The 18,761-nt window shown below is 59.6% G+C and overlaps 2 protein-coding genes across 3 annotated transcripts in view; one reads left to right on the top strand and one right to left on the bottom strand.

Moving 5' to 3' along the window:
* The first annotated feature begins 4,649 nt into the window (after positions 1–4,649).
* Positions 4,650–11,943, top strand: SPHK1 (sphingosine kinase 1). Its single transcript, XM_058852565.1, has 5 exons — positions 4,650–5,165; positions 9,302–9,451; positions 9,731–9,825; positions 10,027–10,142; positions 10,659–11,943. The coding sequence occupies exons 1-5, from the start codon at positions 4,748–4,750 to the stop codon at positions 11,431–11,433; spliced, it is 1,554 nt and encodes a 517-aa protein (XP_058708548.1). The 5' UTR covers positions 4,650–4,747; the 3' UTR covers positions 11,434–11,943.
* Positions 11,944–13,651: 1,708 nt separating this feature from the next.
* UBE2O (ubiquitin conjugating enzyme E2 O) overlaps positions 13,652–18,761 on the bottom strand; it is a 61,659-nt gene continuing 56,549 nt past the window's right edge. For both annotated transcript variants that reach the window (XM_058852275.1, XM_058852276.1), the window contains exon 18: positions 13,652–17,440. In XM_058852275.1, the coding sequence (XP_058708258.1) occupies positions 16,686–17,440 (755 nt within the window). In that variant the 3' untranslated portion in view covers positions 13,652–16,685. The remainder of the gene's footprint in view (positions 17,441–18,761) is intronic.

Consider the following 18,761-nt stretch of genomic DNA (forward strand, 5'->3'; position numbering starts at 1 on the left):
CACAGAGCAGCAGAGAGCGAGGCTGTGCAGCCCTTTATTATTCCATTATCAGCCAGGCAGGATTAGGAGGGCGGGTCAGGGAACAGTGCCGGCTTTGAGCAGGTTTAGCTCCTTTCCAAAGGCTTATCCCGGCTCAGTCTCACTCTCTGGACTCGACTCACTTATTCTCTGCGCAGAGGAGTTTGAGTAATGCTGGGGAGAGAGTGGGCACGGGGTCACGGAGCTTTAATAGCCCAGGAGGCAAAACCTGGGAGGTTCCTTCAGCAGGAGCTCATTCTGTATGTTGAATTTCAAAGACCAGGGAGGGCAGTTTCTCAGCTCCGCCAACTCCCGCATTGCTCCCCAGGGAAAACCAAGCCTCGGTGCTGCTTTGGAGCAGTTCCGTGCTCGGGACAACCCGGTCCTGGGGCGGGACAGCCATTCCAGCGGCTTCCTGCAGAGCTGGATGAGGTTTTGCTCTTTATTCTTACCCAAGCTTCTCCCTGGAGCCCGGGTGGGGTGGCCGGAGTGTACCGATGCCAGCCCGGCAAGGAAGGAGGAGCCGTGGGAACTGAGGCAGCCCTCTTCTTCTTTTCCAGGCCAGAAATGGGGTCTGTGATGGGATGTTGTGTCCCAAGTAAGTAATTCCACTCTGGGAATGCAGGCATCCAGCATCGCAGCAGGGATCACCCCTAGATCGGGATCGAACCTCCCAGCCCAGCCCCAACCAGGTGGTTCTCATTGCAGCCTCTGACTCACCTCCCAAAAATTCCTGCACTCACATCATGGCAGGAAACCGCTACCGGGAAGTGGTAAAACCCTTGGACGGCCTGAAATTCGGCTTCCCCCAGCGAAGGGGGAGATCAAACGGCCGACTTTGGCCTCAGTCCCTCTGACGCCAGGGCTTGTCATCGGGGGGACGTCTCGGCGAGCGAGTGGTGGGTGTGTGGTTCCTCCAGACTCAGCAGCTTTCTGCCTGGCGTTTGGGAGTGTTTTCCCTGAGGAGGCCTGAGCTCAGAAATATTTTTAAGCAAATTATCAGCTGGGAAGAATGAGCTCAGCTCGTCGGCATTGTTCAGGGCCTCCCGGTGACCCCTGCGGTCCCAGGCTGTGCCGGCAGCTGCTGAGAGCTCAGCGGAGGGTCAGCGCTGGGGAGCAGCCCCCGAGCTCCAGAGCCTGGCTGTGATTTAGGAGCTGCCACAAAAAAACTGAGCTCCTTGGAGGCTGAGAATCCTCCCTGGGCCCCGAGAGAAGCTGGGTTTTGAGGGAAACCTGCCACCCCTGGGTCATGGAAGCAGGTAGAAGGTGCAGTCACTTTCACGAGTTCTGCAGCAAATCAGTGGTAGAGCCCAGACCTGTGTCCTAGCTCAGGTGGGATGTGATCAGAGTCACTCTCCTCCAGGAGATATCCCTGTTATCTCTGTTCCTCCTGCTCTGTGCTGGTCCCCCCATGTCAGCCCCAGCCTGAGAGGGGCTGATCCACAGTCCAGGGGCTGGGTCTGCACAGAAACAGCTCCGCTCCCGCAGGAGCTGCCTGGAAAGTTCCCACTGCTGCAGTCGGTGCCTGTCCCCCTGCCAAGCCTGCAGCCCTGCCAGCCCCGATGCAGCGCCAGCCGCGCTATTTCTGGCTCCACCTTGAGACATGTACCTTCAGCAGTGGGAACGATGCTAAAAGAGATGGATTCGGGAGGAGTGCATCCCCCTCCCGTTCCCATCCCCGGGTGGCTGCCGGCAGACGCGGCAGAGCGGGCAGGGATGTGGAGGAGCTGTGTGCCTCGAAGGGAAACGCTGCAGTTCATCTTGCAACAGAGGCACGTCCTCTGCATGCCTCCTCTGGGGCTGCGATGTGGCAGTGAGACCCCGATACAGGGGCCTGTCCTGGCACCGAGAGCCCCAGGTCTCTGCTGCAGCAGGGGCATGAAGGTTATGGAAGGTGTGGGAAGCCCCCAGGCTCTGTGCTTTTCTTCCCCCAGGATAACTCCCAGCGCAGATCAGCTCCTGCAGCAGCTGGGGGCAGGAGCAGGAGGGCCAGAGGGAGGTTTTTGGTGTATTTAACCCTTGGCTTCTTGCACAACTCAAGACAAACCTTGTCTGCTGTTTCTGCCTCTGTTTCCCCAAACTCGGCACCATCACCTTGCCCGGCGAACCCAGGGCACGGTGCTTCAAATATACAAACCTTCTCCACCAAATGATGTCTGCGGCAGCTGGGATACCCCAGGGCTCCTCCCGGGACAGAAGCTGGAGGGGTGTTTGCTTTTGAGGGGAGACTGGTGGTCCTGGCTGGACTGGATGCTCTGCTCCATGGGCGAGTCCCCTTTGCAGTGAGGAAGGAAGTGGGGGGATACTCCACCATTCCCCCCATCACACCTGCTCCGTGCCACATCCCCACGGGCTGTCCCCTCATCACACCTGCTCCGTGCCACATCCCCACGTCACATCCCGGCACTTCCCTCCCACACACACGGCCTGAGCAGCGCCGCGCGGGCGGGAATGGAGCCGATCAGGACAAACCCGACCAGCAGTCGCCTGCACACAGCCTGGGAGCTGCTGAGCACCCTTCGGGCTGCCCTTGGGGTCGAGGGGCCTCGTTAAGGCTCTCATAATTAAGATAGCCCCTTCCTTCCCTGTGGTTATCAGCACGGGGAAGGAAGTGATCCCACTTCTGCGTTAGACATCACATCTAGAGGCAAACAAGTGGTGTCCGTGTGGGACCGGGTTCAATCAGCCTGTGGCTGCGGAGAGCAAAGGGACCCGCCTGGGGCTGGTGGTGGCACCGCGCTGGTCACGGCATGGAGTGGGCATCCAAGGGTGCTACAGCGTCAGGTCTGAGGAGTCCCCACAGACCAGAGATGGAAAAGCCCTGTGTCTCCCCTGCCATCACAGAGGCTGAGCCTGTGTCAGTCCCATTCCCCATCTGAGACAAACCTGGCTGCAGCCCTCAGCCCTTGGCATCCCCACCATGAGCAGCCCTTCCCCACCCCTTCCTGCACCCATTGCTGGCCCTGACATCTTGCGATGAAGTCCCTCTCACCCCTTTCCTCACAACACGAGCATTGCCAGCAGAGCCTGGATGGACATTCCACTCCTACTTAAAGCACAGGCTGACAGGTCGAAGGGGGATCCCTGTGGCACAGGGTCACAGGGCCTTGGACGGATGTAGCATGGTGAGGACAGAGCCCAAAGCAGCTTCATCATCCCCTGGCACCTGCCAGGAGCAATGGGACAGCTGCTCTCACATCCTCCCAACACGACTCATGCCTTCCTGAGCGGAAATTGGGAGCGGGTTAGTCACCAAGAAGGGTGAGGGGCAGGTCAGGACGCTGCACTCCCCGGCATCCAGCTATTTCCTCCCATGACACCTTGCTGAGGAACCTCGGGCTGTTTACAAACGCTGGACTGTGTCATGGCAGCAGCCAGGGAAGCGGCTGAGCCCAAATCTCAGCCAGAATCAGCTGCGAGTGCTGCAGTTCCCAAGCCAAAAGCATCAGGGCTGGGAGCAGGTTTTGCCCCTCTGAGCATTTCTTTGTACCCACAGTGGCCAGGGAAGCCTTTCTGGAAAGCGCAGTGCTCCAAATCACAGCATCTCGGCTCTCCTCATAGGTCTGCTATGAGAAAATGAGACTCAACCATGTTATCTGCCCAGCTGGTCATCCTGTGCCCTCCCTGCAATTTCTTGGCAAGTTCCAGAAGGTTTAAGCAGGGACAGAGGGCTCAGTGCTAATTAAACTGCCCCAAGTGTGAGGAATGATGCCTCCCTGAGGTGCAAGCTCAAGGTTAGGACAGAGTTATATCCATGGGGAATTGGTTGGCAAAAAACAAGTCCTTGTTGGGCTGGGCCAGACCCCTTGGAGCCCAGCAGTCCCTCGGGATGGTGAGGTCAGTCCTGTTGCCAGCAAAAACTGCTGTCAATGATTTTTGCCAGCTGCCGTGAGGACAAAGCAGCTCCCAGCCTGGCTGGCACCCTCCAGACAAGTCCCCTGAGCTCTGTCCCCAGAACTCTGTGCCCCAAGGTGGGGTTCACAGCACAGCCCACCTCCCTCCACGGGGCTTCATGCCCATGGCAACCTCCAGCCCCCGTGGATGCCCGATGGCGAGCCACCAGTAACGGGTAGGACATCATCCGTCTCCATCCTCCCTCCTGGAAGTATCCCCCGCCGTCTGCCCACTGTCCTCACCCCTCGCCGTGCCTCGATTTCTCCAGGCCCCTGCTTCACTCCTTTGGTGCTTGAAGAGATGCAGAAATGGTATTAAATCGCTGTTCAGTCCAACGTGGGGGCTCCAGGGACACCTGCCAGCGCCCATCCGTGCCTTGCTGGGGATGATGTGCAGGAACTGGGGCGGGGGTGGCTGCCGGGTGCTCTGCCTCCCCGCTCCCGGCGTGACCGTGGGTCTATTCCTTACCATCCCCAGCACCGTGGGAGCACCCACGCCAGACACCCACCCCGGCAGCGCAGAGCCACTCGCGGAAAACCCACAGCGTCGCTTTGCCCCCGCCCGTCTGCAGAGCCGGTTCCCCCGCGGAGCACTGCCCGGAGCGCGGGGCGGCGCTTGGGGAAACTGAGGCAGCTGGCGGGGGGCGGGGGGGGGGGGGGACCGGACCAGCCCCGGGACGGGCCCCCCCTCGGGGGGGAAGGGGTGGCTGGGGGGGTGGGTGGGTTAAATTTTTATGAATGGGGCCGCCCCGCCTGCCATCGCCGGGCGTCAGCAGCGAGCGGCGGCGGGCGGCGCTCCCCGGTGCCTCCCGCTCCGCTCCGCGCCCGCTCCGCCGATGGCCGCCGGCCGCCGCGCTCCCCCGGAGCCCGGCGGGGGCCCGGTGCTACTTCAAGGCATCTTCGGCGCGGGGCCGGCCCCCGGTGCCGCCGCCTGCTCGCTGTCCCTGACGGCCCGGGAGCTGCAGGTGCGGCGTGCCGGCGGCTGCCCGGGCGGCTCGGCCGGTCCCGACGCCGCGCTCCGCCTGGCCGACTGCGTGGGCTCGGCCGCCTTCCCCGCGGCCGCGGCCGCCGCCTGCTTCTCGCTGGTGTGTTACCCGCTGCGGGGGCCGCGCTGGGGGCCGCCCGCCCGCCAGCGCCTGGAGCGGACCTTCCGCGTCTGCCGGGGTCCCGACGCCGAGGGCAACCTGCGCATCGCCCAGGCCTGGAGCCGCCGCATCCGCGAGCTCGCCGTGCCCGCCGTGCCCGCGCAGGACGGTGAGTGCCGAGCCCCCCCCCCGCGCCCGCTCGGCACCGCTCCCCGCGGGGCTCGCTCCGCCGGGCCCGGCCGGGGGGCGGGGGCGCGGGTCGGGGTCGCTCCGCCGCCGGGCCCCACTCGGGACGGCTGTGCCAGAGCCGCGGGCCCTGCGTGGTGTCGCGTTCCGGGGGCACGGGGGGGACACAGACGGGGATGGACCCGCGCCCCCGTGGGGTCACTAGGACACCCCCCATTCCCCCGCCCTCCCGCGAGTCTGGGGGGGACAGGGACATCCCTGCTCGCAGCCCCAGGCAGGGGTTGGCTGTTTCTCTCCCCTTTCACCCTTAATTTGAAGGAGCAGCAGGGACGTGGTCACACTGTGGGGGCCCTTTGTACACCCCCTCCCCCCCATTGCTACCGTTCGATAACTCCAAAGCTCCAAAGGGCAGCATGATCCAAGGAAAAAAAAGTAATCATTGCTGACGCAGGCAGGACGGGAGCCAGGCACTGTCCCCAGCAGGTCCCATCCATCACTTGGGATTTGGGGACAGGCAGATCCCCCCAGGACCCCCGCGGTCCAGCAGGATCCCAGGGCAGCCTGGTGGGGTTTGTCTTTGTGATCCTGCTCCCCCCGGGAGCTGGCAGTGTCTGGAGGGGGAGGGTCCTGCTCGGGGGCCGTGTCCCCCAGCTCCCACAGGCAGGGCAGGGCGTGCTGGCAGATAGTTGAACATCTGAGCAGAGATTCAATTATATGCACTACTTCATTTATTTGGCTGTCCAGTCGCTCTGATCAGACTTGGAAATTAAGAGGCATGCGGTTAGAGGGATCCTGTCAAATCACATTTAGCCCAGCTCTTCCTTGCTTGGATTTTAAAATGCAGCTCTTTTTTTTACATGACCTGCAGCTACAAAACAACTTTCTGTCTCTCTTCCTAAAGAATTACAAAAAAATCCAGTGGAATGGGGTGAGGGCAGAACCAGTTCCCCAGCTCTATTTCCAGCCTGAACTCTGCAGCTGGAAGTCTCCAAGCACTTTCCACCCTGTGAGCAGGCGGTGCGAGGGTGCTGGGGCAGGAGCAGCTGGTTGCATGCAGGGCCCTCAGGGGAGCTGGGGGGAAAGAAGATGGGAGAAGGCAGTGCAGAATTTTTGCAGTCACTCTCCTTGCTGAGGGCCATCAGGATTTGCAATCTTCCCTCAGTTTGGCTCAGAGCTAAAAATGCCCCTCGTCCACACCCTGTGCTCGCACGTGCCGGCAGAGCGGCCTGTGCGGGACTGATAAGGCCACACTGGGAAGCTGCGGTGAGTCCTGTCACCCTGTCCCCATGGGGAGGGGACCTGGGGAGCCACCAGAGATCCCATCCTGGTGCTGTTGCGGCTCCAGCATCCTCTGGGATGAAAGCCCTGCGGAATGCTGCAGCAGGGATGAAGGGATGATTCCCCCTCCTCACTTCACCCCAAGGGATAAACAGAAATTCCCTTAGAAGCTGATAACCCCAAAGCTGGGGGTGCCTGCAGCATATCCCAAACTGCAACTATCTAGGAGGGAACAAACTTCCCCCTGGCTTGTGTCCCAGAAGGGAAATCCAGCCTCAGGAAGCTCAGCCCCAGCCTTACTCTGCCTGGCACACTTGCTCCTTGTGCCCAGAGAATTTCCAGAAGGATGCAGGGATGCAATGGTGTGGCTTGGGCTGAAGACAGCGGAGCTGTGGCAGTGTGCTCCCAGCCTGAGCACAGCCAGGACACATCACATGCGAGGATGTGGGCAGAGGGAGTGGAGCAGAGTTTGTGGCAGCAGCTGGAGCCCCTTCCTCCTACTGACTCAGATTCTGCTCTACTCAGCATTTGAGGCTGAAAGAGTGACCACACTGTGCTGGGAAGTGGAATCTTTCTGGGATGCCAGGGACTGACCGGTGTTGTGCAACAGGAAGGGTTGGATGGGTCAGGATGCTGCTGAAATCTGTCTCCCTGTGCATCAGCATTGCTGGGCTCCAGCTCTGATCCAGCACCCTCCAGTTCCACCACAGGGCTGGGCCTGGTGCTGCTGGTGTCACCAGTCCCACACTGGCATCACTCCTGTCACTACTCACAGCCTGGTACCATCAATCTTTCCCTTGGGAGGGAGTTGTGGCATCCCTCTGTGCTCTGAGCAGGGTTTGTTTTCCCCCTCCAGCCAAGGAGCTTGGGGTCCCAGCCTTTCCCTGCTGCCCAGAGGAGGCCACAGGGCAGCACCCACATGTCCAGGCAGGATTTTTTGGCAAGACTCAGTTGCAGCTCCATGTGTGTGCGAGAAACAATGTGTCTGGTTAACACTGCGGGGTTAAAAACTGCATTTAGGCTTTTGAAGTGTATTTGGCTTTTGCTTTTCAATATACAGGACTTGAGTGGGGAAAGAGAGAGAAAAGCCCACCAGAGAGAAAGCAGCTGGAGCTTGGGTTCAAACCCTGCGTGGACACTTGTCTGCATTTGCTTCAGGGCATTTAGTGCCTGTGGGGACCAGGGAAGCTCTGAAGGGCTGGGAGCAGGGTCAGCACAGCCCTGGGGTTGCTTTTTGTTATTCGTGACCCAAGCTGGAGTGGCCTCTGCTCTGGGCGCTTCAGTGCTTTCCCCGAGAGCAGCTGGCCCCTTTGTGTCTGGAACCCACTGATAAGGGGCTGGGGAGGGTGGTGGTGGGGGAGTCACTGGCTCTGGGCAGCAGTGGGGACAACCAGCTTGGAGCCAGTGCCTGGAGCCAGCCTGGAGCCAGTGCCCAGAGCCAGCCTGGAGCCAGTGCCCAGAGCCAGCCTGGAGCCAGTGCCCAGAGCCAGGCTCAGCCCTGGGGTTCTCACAGGCAGATCTTTGTTGTGGACTTGGTGGCAGGTCCCAAGCAGCTGGCAAGGGGACAAGGAGGTGTCCTGGAGGGTGACAGCGCTGCTGGGTCATCCATGGGGCCAGGAAATAATCCTGGTGATGATGAAGTCAGCAGAGCTCTGTGTGCTCCCAGAGCTGGGACCTGTGTGGAGATGGGATGCTCCAGTCCCACCTCCCTCCAGGCAGCTTGTGGAGCTCGTGGCCATGACTGGTGTGATGCTGGATGTCACCCAGAGGAAGTGACACATGTGGTGTCCTCCACAGCCCCATGTTCACCTGTCCCCACCACTGTCCCCACTGCGGGTGGCTGGAGGGGTTTAGCTGGAGAACCCCAGCTCATGTGTTCAAACAAATCATTGCATGTGTGCAAATGAGGTGGGGGCACCAACAGCGCCAGGGGGGCTGTGAGGGGATTCCTGTCCCAGGACAGTGCTGGGAAAGGCCTCTGCTGTGCTGACTCAGCAACTCTTCCTGCTGAGTCAGCAGGTGCAGCCTCACGCTGGGCCCATGTGCCGGGGTGGGCACCCACACCCCCCTGGGCCCAGCTCAGGGGGCGCAGAGCTGATGGGAACATCCCCAAAAACCCCAAAATGGGCTCCTCCCTGCAGAGCCAGGGATCTCCAGAGGCACTGGGGCAGCCTGAGGCCACTGCCCCTCCTCACCTCGGGGCTTGGGGTGCCCAGCAGCACCCGGGGTTCCTGCCCTCCTCCTCGTCCCCGTGCCTCCCTCAAAGGGCAACTCAGTGGCTTCCCCCTGTCCCCCTGCATGGGGACCCCTGGGCTTGGGGAAGGAGAGGCTGGAAGCAACTGGGGAGGCAGAGGGATGGGACCCCTGCCAGGCTTGTAATTACAGCCCTGCCCAGGCCCTCGCAGGCGAAACCTGAGCCCCGTGGGGAGCAGGGGAAGCAGGAGCGTCCGTCTGCCAGCACAACTGTCTGTCCTGGCCCCGCTCCATCTGAGTGGATGCGGGGAACTGGGACCTGGAGCTCTCATCCCCCTACTCCGGTAAGGCTGGAGTGCTTCAGGGCTCCATCCTGGGTGTGACCATCTCTGCTGATTGTGAGGGAGCTCAAAGGAGTCCCTGCAGGCCCCTGTGTCCTGTCTGTGCCACCTCCCCAGCATTCCCAGCAGGGACCCTCCCATCCCTGCTCACCCCCGCTGCCTCCGGGTAGGGATGAAGCTCAGGGAACTTGTGAGGATGGGGAAGGGCCGGTTCCCCTTCCCGTTTTGGTTTTTGGCAAATGCTGCCCTGGCTGGCAAAGCCCTCCCAGGGCAGGGCCATGACCCTGAGCCCCCTGTTCCTCCCCAGGTGACAGCTATGGGGTGCTGCCCCGGCCCTGCCACGCGCTGGTGCTGCTGAATCCACAGAGCGGCTCTGGCCGTGCCCTTGATGACTTCCAGGCAGTGGTGCAGCCCATGCTGGCCGAGGCAGACATTGCCACCACTGTCTTCGTCACTGGTGAGTCCATGAACAGCTCCTCTTCCTCCTTCTCCCTTCCCTGGGATCCTTCCTGAGCCCTGCCACGTGGGGAGGGATTGGTTCCTCCAAGGGCCTCTGACTCTGCATCAGCACAGCTTTGGGTCCTACAGGATGTTGCACTTGAGGAGTGACTGCCTTGCCTCCTGCATCCCTGGCTGGGGTCACCATCTGGGGCTGGGGTCACTGTCTGGGGGGTGGCAGCAGGGAGGGCAGAGGGATGGAGGGTGATGCTCCAAATCTCTCCTCTTTCCCCAACAGAAAGACCCCACCATGCGCACGAGAAGGTGCGAGATGAGGACCTGTCGCAGTGGGACACATTGGTGGTCATGTCTGGGGACGGGCTGCTGTTCGAGGTGAGGGGCACCTCGGGGCTGGGCAGGTGCTGGCAGAAGGGGGTGCCTGGGGCAGGAGCCAAGCTCTGAGTCACAAAGTCAGGCAGGGAATGGCAAAGGAGAGATGGACCAAGCTTGGAGCGAAGCAGCCATCACCTCTGTCCTGCCCTGGGCAGGGGCTGCTGTGTTCCTTGGGTACCACAGGCTCCTTCATCCCCACAGGTGGTGAACGGGCTGATGGAACGTCCAGACTGGAAGGAGGCCATGAAGAAGCCGCTGTGCATCCTGCCAGGAGGCTCTGGGAATGCCCTGGCTGCCTCTATCAACTACTATGCAGGGTGAGTCCCAGCCCCATGGGACATTCACTGCCCCCCTGCAGGGCTGCACTGGAACCAGGCGAGGATGAGGGCAGAGAAAGGCTCTGTGGGGCTCCAGCCCAGGGAAGGGTGATGGGATGCCCAGGGGTGCCTGGCAGGGTCCTCACTCCTCACAGGCTGGTGCAGCACAGCCCCAGCTGTGAGCAAGGGATTAATCCCTGTGTATCCTACTCCCCTCACTCCCTTTCTCTTCTCTGGGCTCGAAGACCAGTAAAAAGACCGGTAAAGCTTTAACCCAAAGGATCCACCCCAGACACAGCCAATCCCATGGTGGGGGGGACCAGGATTGCCCTGGTCTTTCAAGAACTGGTTTATTCCTCCCATTCCCAGCAAAACTACTCCCAGCAGCTCCTGAGGGACACTGTCACCCAGCTGGGACATGTCCCAACCATGACACAAGGGTGAGGTCTGCAGTTGGATGCTGGGGCAGCAGGAGGGGTCCCTGAGCTCCAAACTCACCCTCTCCATCCCTCACAGCTACGACCACGTCGCCAAGAAAAAGCTGCTGACAAACTGCACCTTCATCCTGTGCAAGGGGCTGTACACGCAGATGGACCTGGTGTCGCTGAGCACGGCCTCGGGCAAGCGCTTCTTCTCCTTCCTGGGCTTTGGCTGGGGCTTCATCTCGGACGTGGACATCGACAGCGAGAAGTACCGCTGGCTGGGCAGCGCCCGCTTCACCCTGGGCACCCTGCAGTGCCTGGCCAAGCTCAGGGTGTACCAGGGCCGCCTGTCCTACCTGCCCGTGGCCGCAGAGCAGGGCAGCTCCCCGGCAGCCCGGGACCCCCCCGCGCCCGTCACCAATGGCCACATCCCGCAGCCGGCGGGGACGGAGGCGCCCGGGCCCCTGCCCCCCGACTCGCTGCTGGTGCCGCTGGGCCAGCCCGTGCCGGCGCACTGGACTGTGGTCCCCGAGGAGGAGTTTGTCCTGGTCTACGCCATCTACCAGTCCCACCTGGGCACCAACCTGCTGATGGCACCGGCGGCCCGGCTGCACGACGGCTGCATCCACCTCTTCTACATGAAGGCCGGCATCAGCCGCGTGACGCTGCTGAAGCTCTTCCTGGCCATGTCCAGGGGGACCCACCTGGACTTGAACTGTCCCCACCTGTGCTACGTCCCCGTCCGGGCGTTCCGCCTGGAGCCGCGGGTGGCCGCGGGCATCATGACCGTGGATGGGGAGGCTCTGGCCTGCGAGCCCGTGCAGGGCCAGGTCCATGCCCGCCTCTGCCGCGTCCTCAGCGGCTCCTGAGCTCCCCGTTCGCCCTCCCTGCAGCGCTGAGCTGCCGGCACGGCCCGGCGCGAGGGTGGCAGAGCCTTCCTCCCACTCAGGAACCCCCTCCTTCCATAGCAATAGGTCTTGGGGGGGCGTGGGGCTCATCCCCTCGCTTGCCCCCACGCTTAGCTTTACCCTTTTGGGGCAGCTACCAGTGCTGTTCCAAAAATGAGCCACAAGCCCCATCAGGTACTCGGTGCCGGCGAGATGCCAGCGTGGTTTATCCTGGTACGAGGTCCCGGCCCCCAGGCGGCTGCGCCGGCACAGCCCCGTCCCCTCCCCGGCTCGGACGCACACGGTGGCATTGCTGTGTCCCTGCCCCGGAGCCAGTGCCACCCCCCAGGGTGGGTCAGGACCAATAGCTCTAATACAAAATAAACCGACTTTTTAAAGAATGTTTCTACCCGAAGCTTCCTGTAGAAGCGGAGTTTATTCTTGTGAGAAATGCAAAATAAATATCTAGCGTTTGCAAAAAATATCCTTCCTGGGTTTTGAATCCTGGCTCACGGCTGCTGGCAGGGGCTGGGCGGATGGCAGGACAGGTTTAGCTCAGCGCCGCAGCCTTTTGCTCCCTGACATCCTGGGGCCAGGAGCAGCACGGAGCGAGGGGCCCCGGAGATGCTCCCAGGGGAGATGCTGAGGATGCAGGACACGGAGCATTGCTGCCACCACCCAGCCCCGGTTTTGGGGGGCAGCGATGGCTCCCTGCTCAGCCTCATGCTGGGGCTGATCATATCCGGGGAGCTGAGCCCTGCAGTGACACTTGGGGACATCCTGGGGAAAGTTCGGTGCCTCTGAGCCACAGCAGGGAAGGACTCAGGGAAGAGGTTCAAGGAGGGGTCGCTGAAGCTGAGGGGTTTGGCTTTGTGCCTGCAGCAGGGGCCCTTTGGGGGGCTCTTACATCCCATTTCTCGGGCTGCGAGGGGCCAGCTGGAGCCCTGCTGCAGGTCCCTGCCCTAGGGCTTTCCTGGGGGGGATTACTCAGCCTCTTTGGTATAAAATTGCAGTAATTAAACCTCATTTTCAGCGCTCAAGTACAAAGCAGAAGAGTAAACAGCGGTGGCTGTTTGCATTTATTCAACTGCAAACTATGCAATTAGGACGGCAGATCCGGGAAAGAAGAGCACGATTGTCCTTCCCCCCATGGCCTCACTTGCTCATGGAGAAGAGCCCTGTATCTGAGCCAGCAGGGCAGGCCGCAGCTGGGAACCACCTCCCAAAATAAAGTTAATTCCCCCGTGGCATCGGGCCAGGTGTTAAAACAGGCTGAGCAATAACTCTCTAATCCTGCTGAGCTGCTGGAGGGAGAGCCCAGGGCAGAGGATGCGCTCGGAGCTCTCGCTGTCTCTGTCAAGGGACGCGGCTCAGCAGAGCGGAGCTGTTCAGGCTCCTCTCTCCATCCCGTGTGGCTCTCAGCAGCAGCAGCTTGGCCGGGATCGCCCTTGCCCTCCCTCTCCCGGGGTTCTGCCATCACCCATCTGCTTCCAAGAGCTGCTGGACGGCAGCAAGGGGCTCTTCCTTCGCGGGGAGCCCCCGGCCCTGCTCCAGCACAGCCCCTCGCTCCCGGCACCGAGGGAGGGGCAGAGGGTGCTGTGAATAACTCCAGCACACCGAGACACTGCCCGTGCCGTGCACCTGGAGCTGCTCCTGCAGGCTGAGGGGGAGCAGGGAGGGCCCCCAGGGGGACAAAATGTAAGTCAGGACTCCCGACTCCACATCACTGCTCCAGATTTCAGCAGCACCCGGCAGGTGCGGGACGCCCTTGGCCCCCAGCGGCCGGGACACGGCTGTGCCCAACCTCATCCATCACACACTTACCTGTGCACAGGTGAGGAGCAGGGCAGGGCAGAGCTCCAGGGGTCTACGAGGCTGGGGGCTACAAAAGGGTTCTTTTTGCCTGAGTCTGGCCGTGATGAGCGGGGCTGCTGGAAGTCGTGCTGGGGCACACAGCTGAGCCCACCTGCAAGCCCCAAGCAGCAGCAAGGACCACAGAAAACAAAAAACTCCAGCCTGACAGATGCCCACTGTAAATCAGGGTCTTGGGGAACAGTTTCTAGACAGCCACAGTGGCAGTCCCTCCCTGCCAGACCTGCCTGGATCCCTCTGGACTCGCCGGCCTCGGCTTCAGCCAGCGGGACCCTGTCCAGAAGTGTGGTGGGGATGGTGGGGGAAAGAAAGAGACAACTCGCAGAAGTACTCACAGAGGCAAAATTTAATGGCAAGTCATCTTCCCTCCTTTATTACACCTTGGTTAGCCAAACAAAAAAAAAATCTGCAGGTAAAAAAAGTTTTAATGGTCACACAGCACTTTATACATATAAGCAACCAAGCATCCACATCTGCACGTGAACAACACACCTCTAAGCATGGCCTCAAGTCGGGTTTTTTTTTAATTCATTAAATACTGTACAGAATCAAGGCTACAAACTGATTTTGTAATGCTTCTTCCCCCTCCCCAGCACTTAAAACAGTTACAGGCTGCTCTCATTTGTACATCACACAGTCGTGTAGCCAGTTTTAAGGCTAACAATATGCATCATGCTTTGGCTTTTTTTGTGTGTTTTTAATTTTTTTTTAAGGTTTTAGCCTTTTAGATTTTGTTACCCTTAAATATTACATACATACACAAAAAATTACATAGCTGCAGTGTGCTCACCACCAACTTCATCACCCAGGAGCTTCACATTATCAAAAGCTTTAGAAAATTTGTAAACCTCTGTGCACGCTTGGGTTTGGGACAGTTGCAGAGAGCGAGCGGTGCCTGGGGGAGCAGTGTCCCCTTCCAGCCCAACATCCACCTCCTCGAAGGGAGCCCAGCCTGTGCAAAAGCTCTTGTGTAGGATCAGAGACCTTTTGGGCAAAGGGGAGGACATGGTGCCTGCCTGGCCCCTGCCCTGTGAGATGAGAGCTGCAGAGTAAAGGAGGGGGAAAGGGGAACCCTACAGCTCCTCCATCCCCAGTGGGTTTCTCCCTCCCTGTGTCACTGGTCCTGTGGGTCTAGGGGCAGCACAGCCTGGCTCTGGGGACAGAGGGTGTCAGTGTCTGGCTCACCAACCGTGGCTGTGCCTGGAATCAGCCTCCGTGCCTGTTCTTCCCCTGCCCTGGAGCAGTGGCCTCACCCCTTGCCCACGCTTGCTCCCAGCCCTCTGAGACACTCCTGTGCTCTGCTCAGAGGGATCCATTCCCTCCTGAGCGTGGCCATGTTACAGCTCCAGCTTGCTCTGCCCTGCCCGTGGCTCCCAGCCCCTCTCTGCACCCCCAAGTCTGCCCCACTTCCCACCTGCCAGGCAGGGAGGGCTCCTGCAGCGGGGCCGGAGCTGCTGCACACATCATCACGCACAGAGCGGTGTCTGGAGAGCTCTGGAGCCCAGGTCTTCATCACAGCCAAGCCCTGCATCCTCTGGAGCACCAGAAGAAGGACGTGTCTTCCAAAATCCTAATGCTGGATGGGGACATGAGAGGGGCTTTGTGCAGCCAGCCCCTGGCTCAGGAGCATCATGGGGGCAGCAGGAAAGCACCTGGGGCAGGGAGAGGGCGAGTGGATTTGGGCTGGTGGGTGCAGCCATTGGTGCTTCTGGAAGCAAAAAGCACTGTGCCAATGTGCTGGGATTCTCTTGCTGTTCTCCTTTTCTAACTGCAGCCATACTGAGCAAGAGCAGACAGCTTTGGCTTCATCCTTACCTCTGGCAGAGCCATCTGCTCAGCCTGACTCCTCCCTGGGAAGCCTGGCACCACTGCCTCCCTGTGCAGCTGGAAGGACTCTCGCTGACAGAGTGTGCTCCCCGTGGATGCTACGTGGGTGCCTCTCCAATGCCTGAGCACTGGGCAAAGGCAGCAGGGCTGGAGTGGGACCACCCAGCTCCAAGTGAAGGTGTGTGCAGACAGAACCTGAGGCCCCAGGAAGGGGACTTGACCAGGGGACTCTGGCCAGTCACTGCTTCAAAGTGCTCACAGTCACCAGCTCAGGCTGTGAAACACAGGCTGCCCTCACCAGGTGTTTCCCAGAGCATCCAGCAGTGCCGTGGCTGGGATTAGGGATGGGAAGTGCTGTGCCCACAGTGCTGCTGGCCTCAGCCAGGCCACCATGGGAAACAGCTGGCAAGGGAAGGAGCTGATAGCAGCCCAAACCAGCGCTGCTGTAACAGCGCAGGAACTGGCACAAGCTGGTGCTGCCACAACAGGGCCTCGCCCTGACACGGCTTTCCTGGGGTGACCCTGGCTCCCAGAGCTCCTGAACACCCGAGCACAGCTGGGTGAGGGAGCAGCAGCCATGCCAGGTTCATCCAGATCTACAACAGGCCCCAGGATCACTCACTGCTGCCTGCCTGGGTGAGGCTGGGATCCAGGGTGGGTGTAGTGCTGTGTGACAGCCGGGATGGCTGGGAACAAAAGACTCGGATACCTAAGCAAGTAACGAGGGCAATACCCTGAATCCCATGTACTTCTAGAAGACAGGCATGCATGGTGGGGAAGGGGAAGTTTGCCTCACTCTGGAGAAAAAGAAGTGGGGATGGCTAGACTTGCCTCCAGGAGACTGACCTGGAAGTTGCAGAACTGGATGGAAAGTCTGCAGCACTCCCAGGGCAGCACAAGCGCCAGTGCAGAGCTCTGGCCCTGCCTACCAACCCCGACTGGAAGAACCTTGTAGCTATGGGTAAACAACTAAGACTAGAGCAACTCTGTATGGTGCAGACAACTCCAATGCAAACACAATCCAATGTCTAAGTACAGATAAGCTGGGGTAGACTTCATAGAACCTGTGGGAATGCAGAGAAAAATAAAAGACTGGGAGGGCATTGCCCTTCATTTCCAGAAACTACAGCAATCCCTTCTCCTGGCTGGAACCCCACCAGAACAACCTGCTGGGTGTAGCGCTGGGTAGGAAGAGTCCTTGTGTGGAAAGGTGCCCCAAGATGAAAGTGCAGAGGGAACGTGGCTGCAAGACTGCTTCTGTGCAGGTCTCAAATCTTACCATTGCAGGGTCAAACTTGCAAGAAGAGCACGTACATGGGACAGGGGGAAGGAAGAGGGGTTGGGGGAAAAGAGTTATTCATGCTTAAACAACCTTTCCTCAGAGGAGCAATCAGGCCTAGCACCTTCTTTGGAACAAACCAAGCTGAGGAAGAAAAGCTGGAAGGAGAAGCCAGTTGATCGGTAACAGCATTTGCCAATTTACTTTTTGCTGCTTTCCCTTCTCCCCTGCACCTGCCTGTCCCTAACCTGATGGTTTATTTGTCCTCTGTCCACTCCGGGATGTTGGCCCCTGCTAAGGCAGCCCGGTACTGCTGCAAGACACCGCGGATGCTTTTAATGAACCCCTTGGACAAAGGGAAGAGGGGAAATCCAATATCAGGGTAACCGCTCTTCTCCGGCAGGAAACTCCTGTAGCTCTTTCTCCTTTTCTTTGGTTTCACACTGGGCTGCGAGGCAGAGTCCTGGGCAGCCTTCCCCTCGTCCGTTCGGTCTCTGGCCAGGTCCCCCCTGGCTTGGCCTGTGCTCTCCGAGTCTGAGTACTGTTGGAGGTCGCCGGCGTTGGGCGTCGTGGTCGGGAACTCCGACTCGTCCAGCTCCTCCTTCCCGTCCAGCGCCGAGTCGGACAGCTCGGCGCCCCCGCCCTGCTCCGAGCTGCACTCTGCCAGCGCCCCCGCCGTGTCCCCGGGGCTCTCGGCCAGGCTGCCACCGTCGCACAGGAGGGAGGCAGAATCCGCCCCGTTGGCCTGTTCGTGGCTGCGCTCCACCAGCTCGTTGGTCTCCAGCCAGGACTCGATGCGGGACACCAGGCGCCAGCCGTTGCAGCGGAAATGCTCCCGGATCTCGTGCTCGAAGACCTCCACGGGCCGGCGCAGCAGCTGCATCATGGACTGCACCACGCGGATCAGCGTCATCTCGTTGTAGCAGCGGCTGTTCTCGTAGCCCTCCTGCAGCCCCCGGTCGCTGTCGAAGCCTGCCTCGTTGTAGTAGGGCTCGTTCACCAGGATGAGACCTGCCAGGAGAACGGGAGACAGAGGGGTTAAGGCAGGAACACCGGGAATCGCCATCCCCTGGCAGTCCACACGTGCCAAGAGGGTAAAGATCAAGGCTCAAGCACAGGCAAGGCTGAGCCCCCAGAACCTGCAGGAGGCAAAGGACTGGTGTTGCAAGGAGAGCTGTGTGTTACGTGATGGGGACATCAGACTATGCAGGGAGTGGCATCCAAGAACAGCCCTCTGCCAGCACAATGCAGAGGGCACACAACAGCAGAAGAGGTCAAAAGGGCAGGAAGGGAGAGGTTTCACAGCTCCTTTCACTTCCCTCCTGCAAAAAACCCCTACAAACAACAACAAAAGCTTTTTTCCCCCCCTTCCTCCTCTTAATCAGAACAAAGGAAAGGCTGGACTGCAGCAACAGGCTTTGAGCTGGCCAGGTTGGTCTATCCAGCAGAGTCTTATTAGACAGTGCAGTTCTGAGGCACTGAAGACTGTGACAAGTCACCTTTACCATGAATTCTCCTGCTTACTTCTGGTCTAATGAAATTACAGGTATGTAGCAACATCATCAGCACTGCCAGGCTGCTGGCAGCCTGCCAGAAGTTGCATTAAAGCTGGGGACATGATGAGTCTCTCAAAACCCAGGCAGCAGGAGAGAAGATTTTCCCCTAACACCAAGTTGCTCTGGTAAAACATTTAGTATTTCATTTTCTAAATTTGGATCCTTGGCTTTGGAAACAAGAAAAGGCTTTTATAGTGGTGTCCTTCTCCCACAAGAGGATACAGGTGAACTGTGGAAGTTCAGAGCAGGAGTTCCAGTCAGAAGGAACACTTGCTTTGTGTCAAAGGTTTCTCATCACATGCTTGAGCTCCCTGCACAGAAAGTCATCCATGAGGAAGTTATGTGGTTTAGTCTGTCTGCTCCCAATCTGGATAGGGCAGAGCAAAGCCCCATGGCAGGAAGCCCTGAGGCTCGTCTAGGCACACCCCTGATTATTCTCCGCTTTGGTAGGAGCATAAACAGCAGCATCATGTGCAAAACATGCCCCAGGTAGGATGGGTGGGTGACTCAGTGGGGATAAAAAAAAAGTCTAGCAAATTGGCCCAGTTTAGCAACTTGAGCTAACTTTGGTAACAGGCTGAGGACACAATGGTTCACCTCTGTCAGCTCAGAGTAACAAGCAGACAACTCTGTGTTTGGCTGCTGCAGTAAGAAGAAGGGAAAGCATTGTGTCAGAGCCCTGGGATGCAGCCAGAACTCTGGGCATAAGAAAGCTGGCACCTGCTTCCACTGCTCAAGCAGAGAGAAGGACACTGCTTTGTCCAGCAAGGTGAGAG

Source organism: Poecile atricapillus, chromosome 17, assembly GCF_030490865.1.
Source record: "Poecile atricapillus isolate bPoeAtr1 chromosome 17, bPoeAtr1.hap1, whole genome shotgun sequence".
NCBI classification, from domain to species: Eukaryota; Metazoa; Chordata; class Aves; order Passeriformes; family Paridae; genus Poecile; species Poecile atricapillus.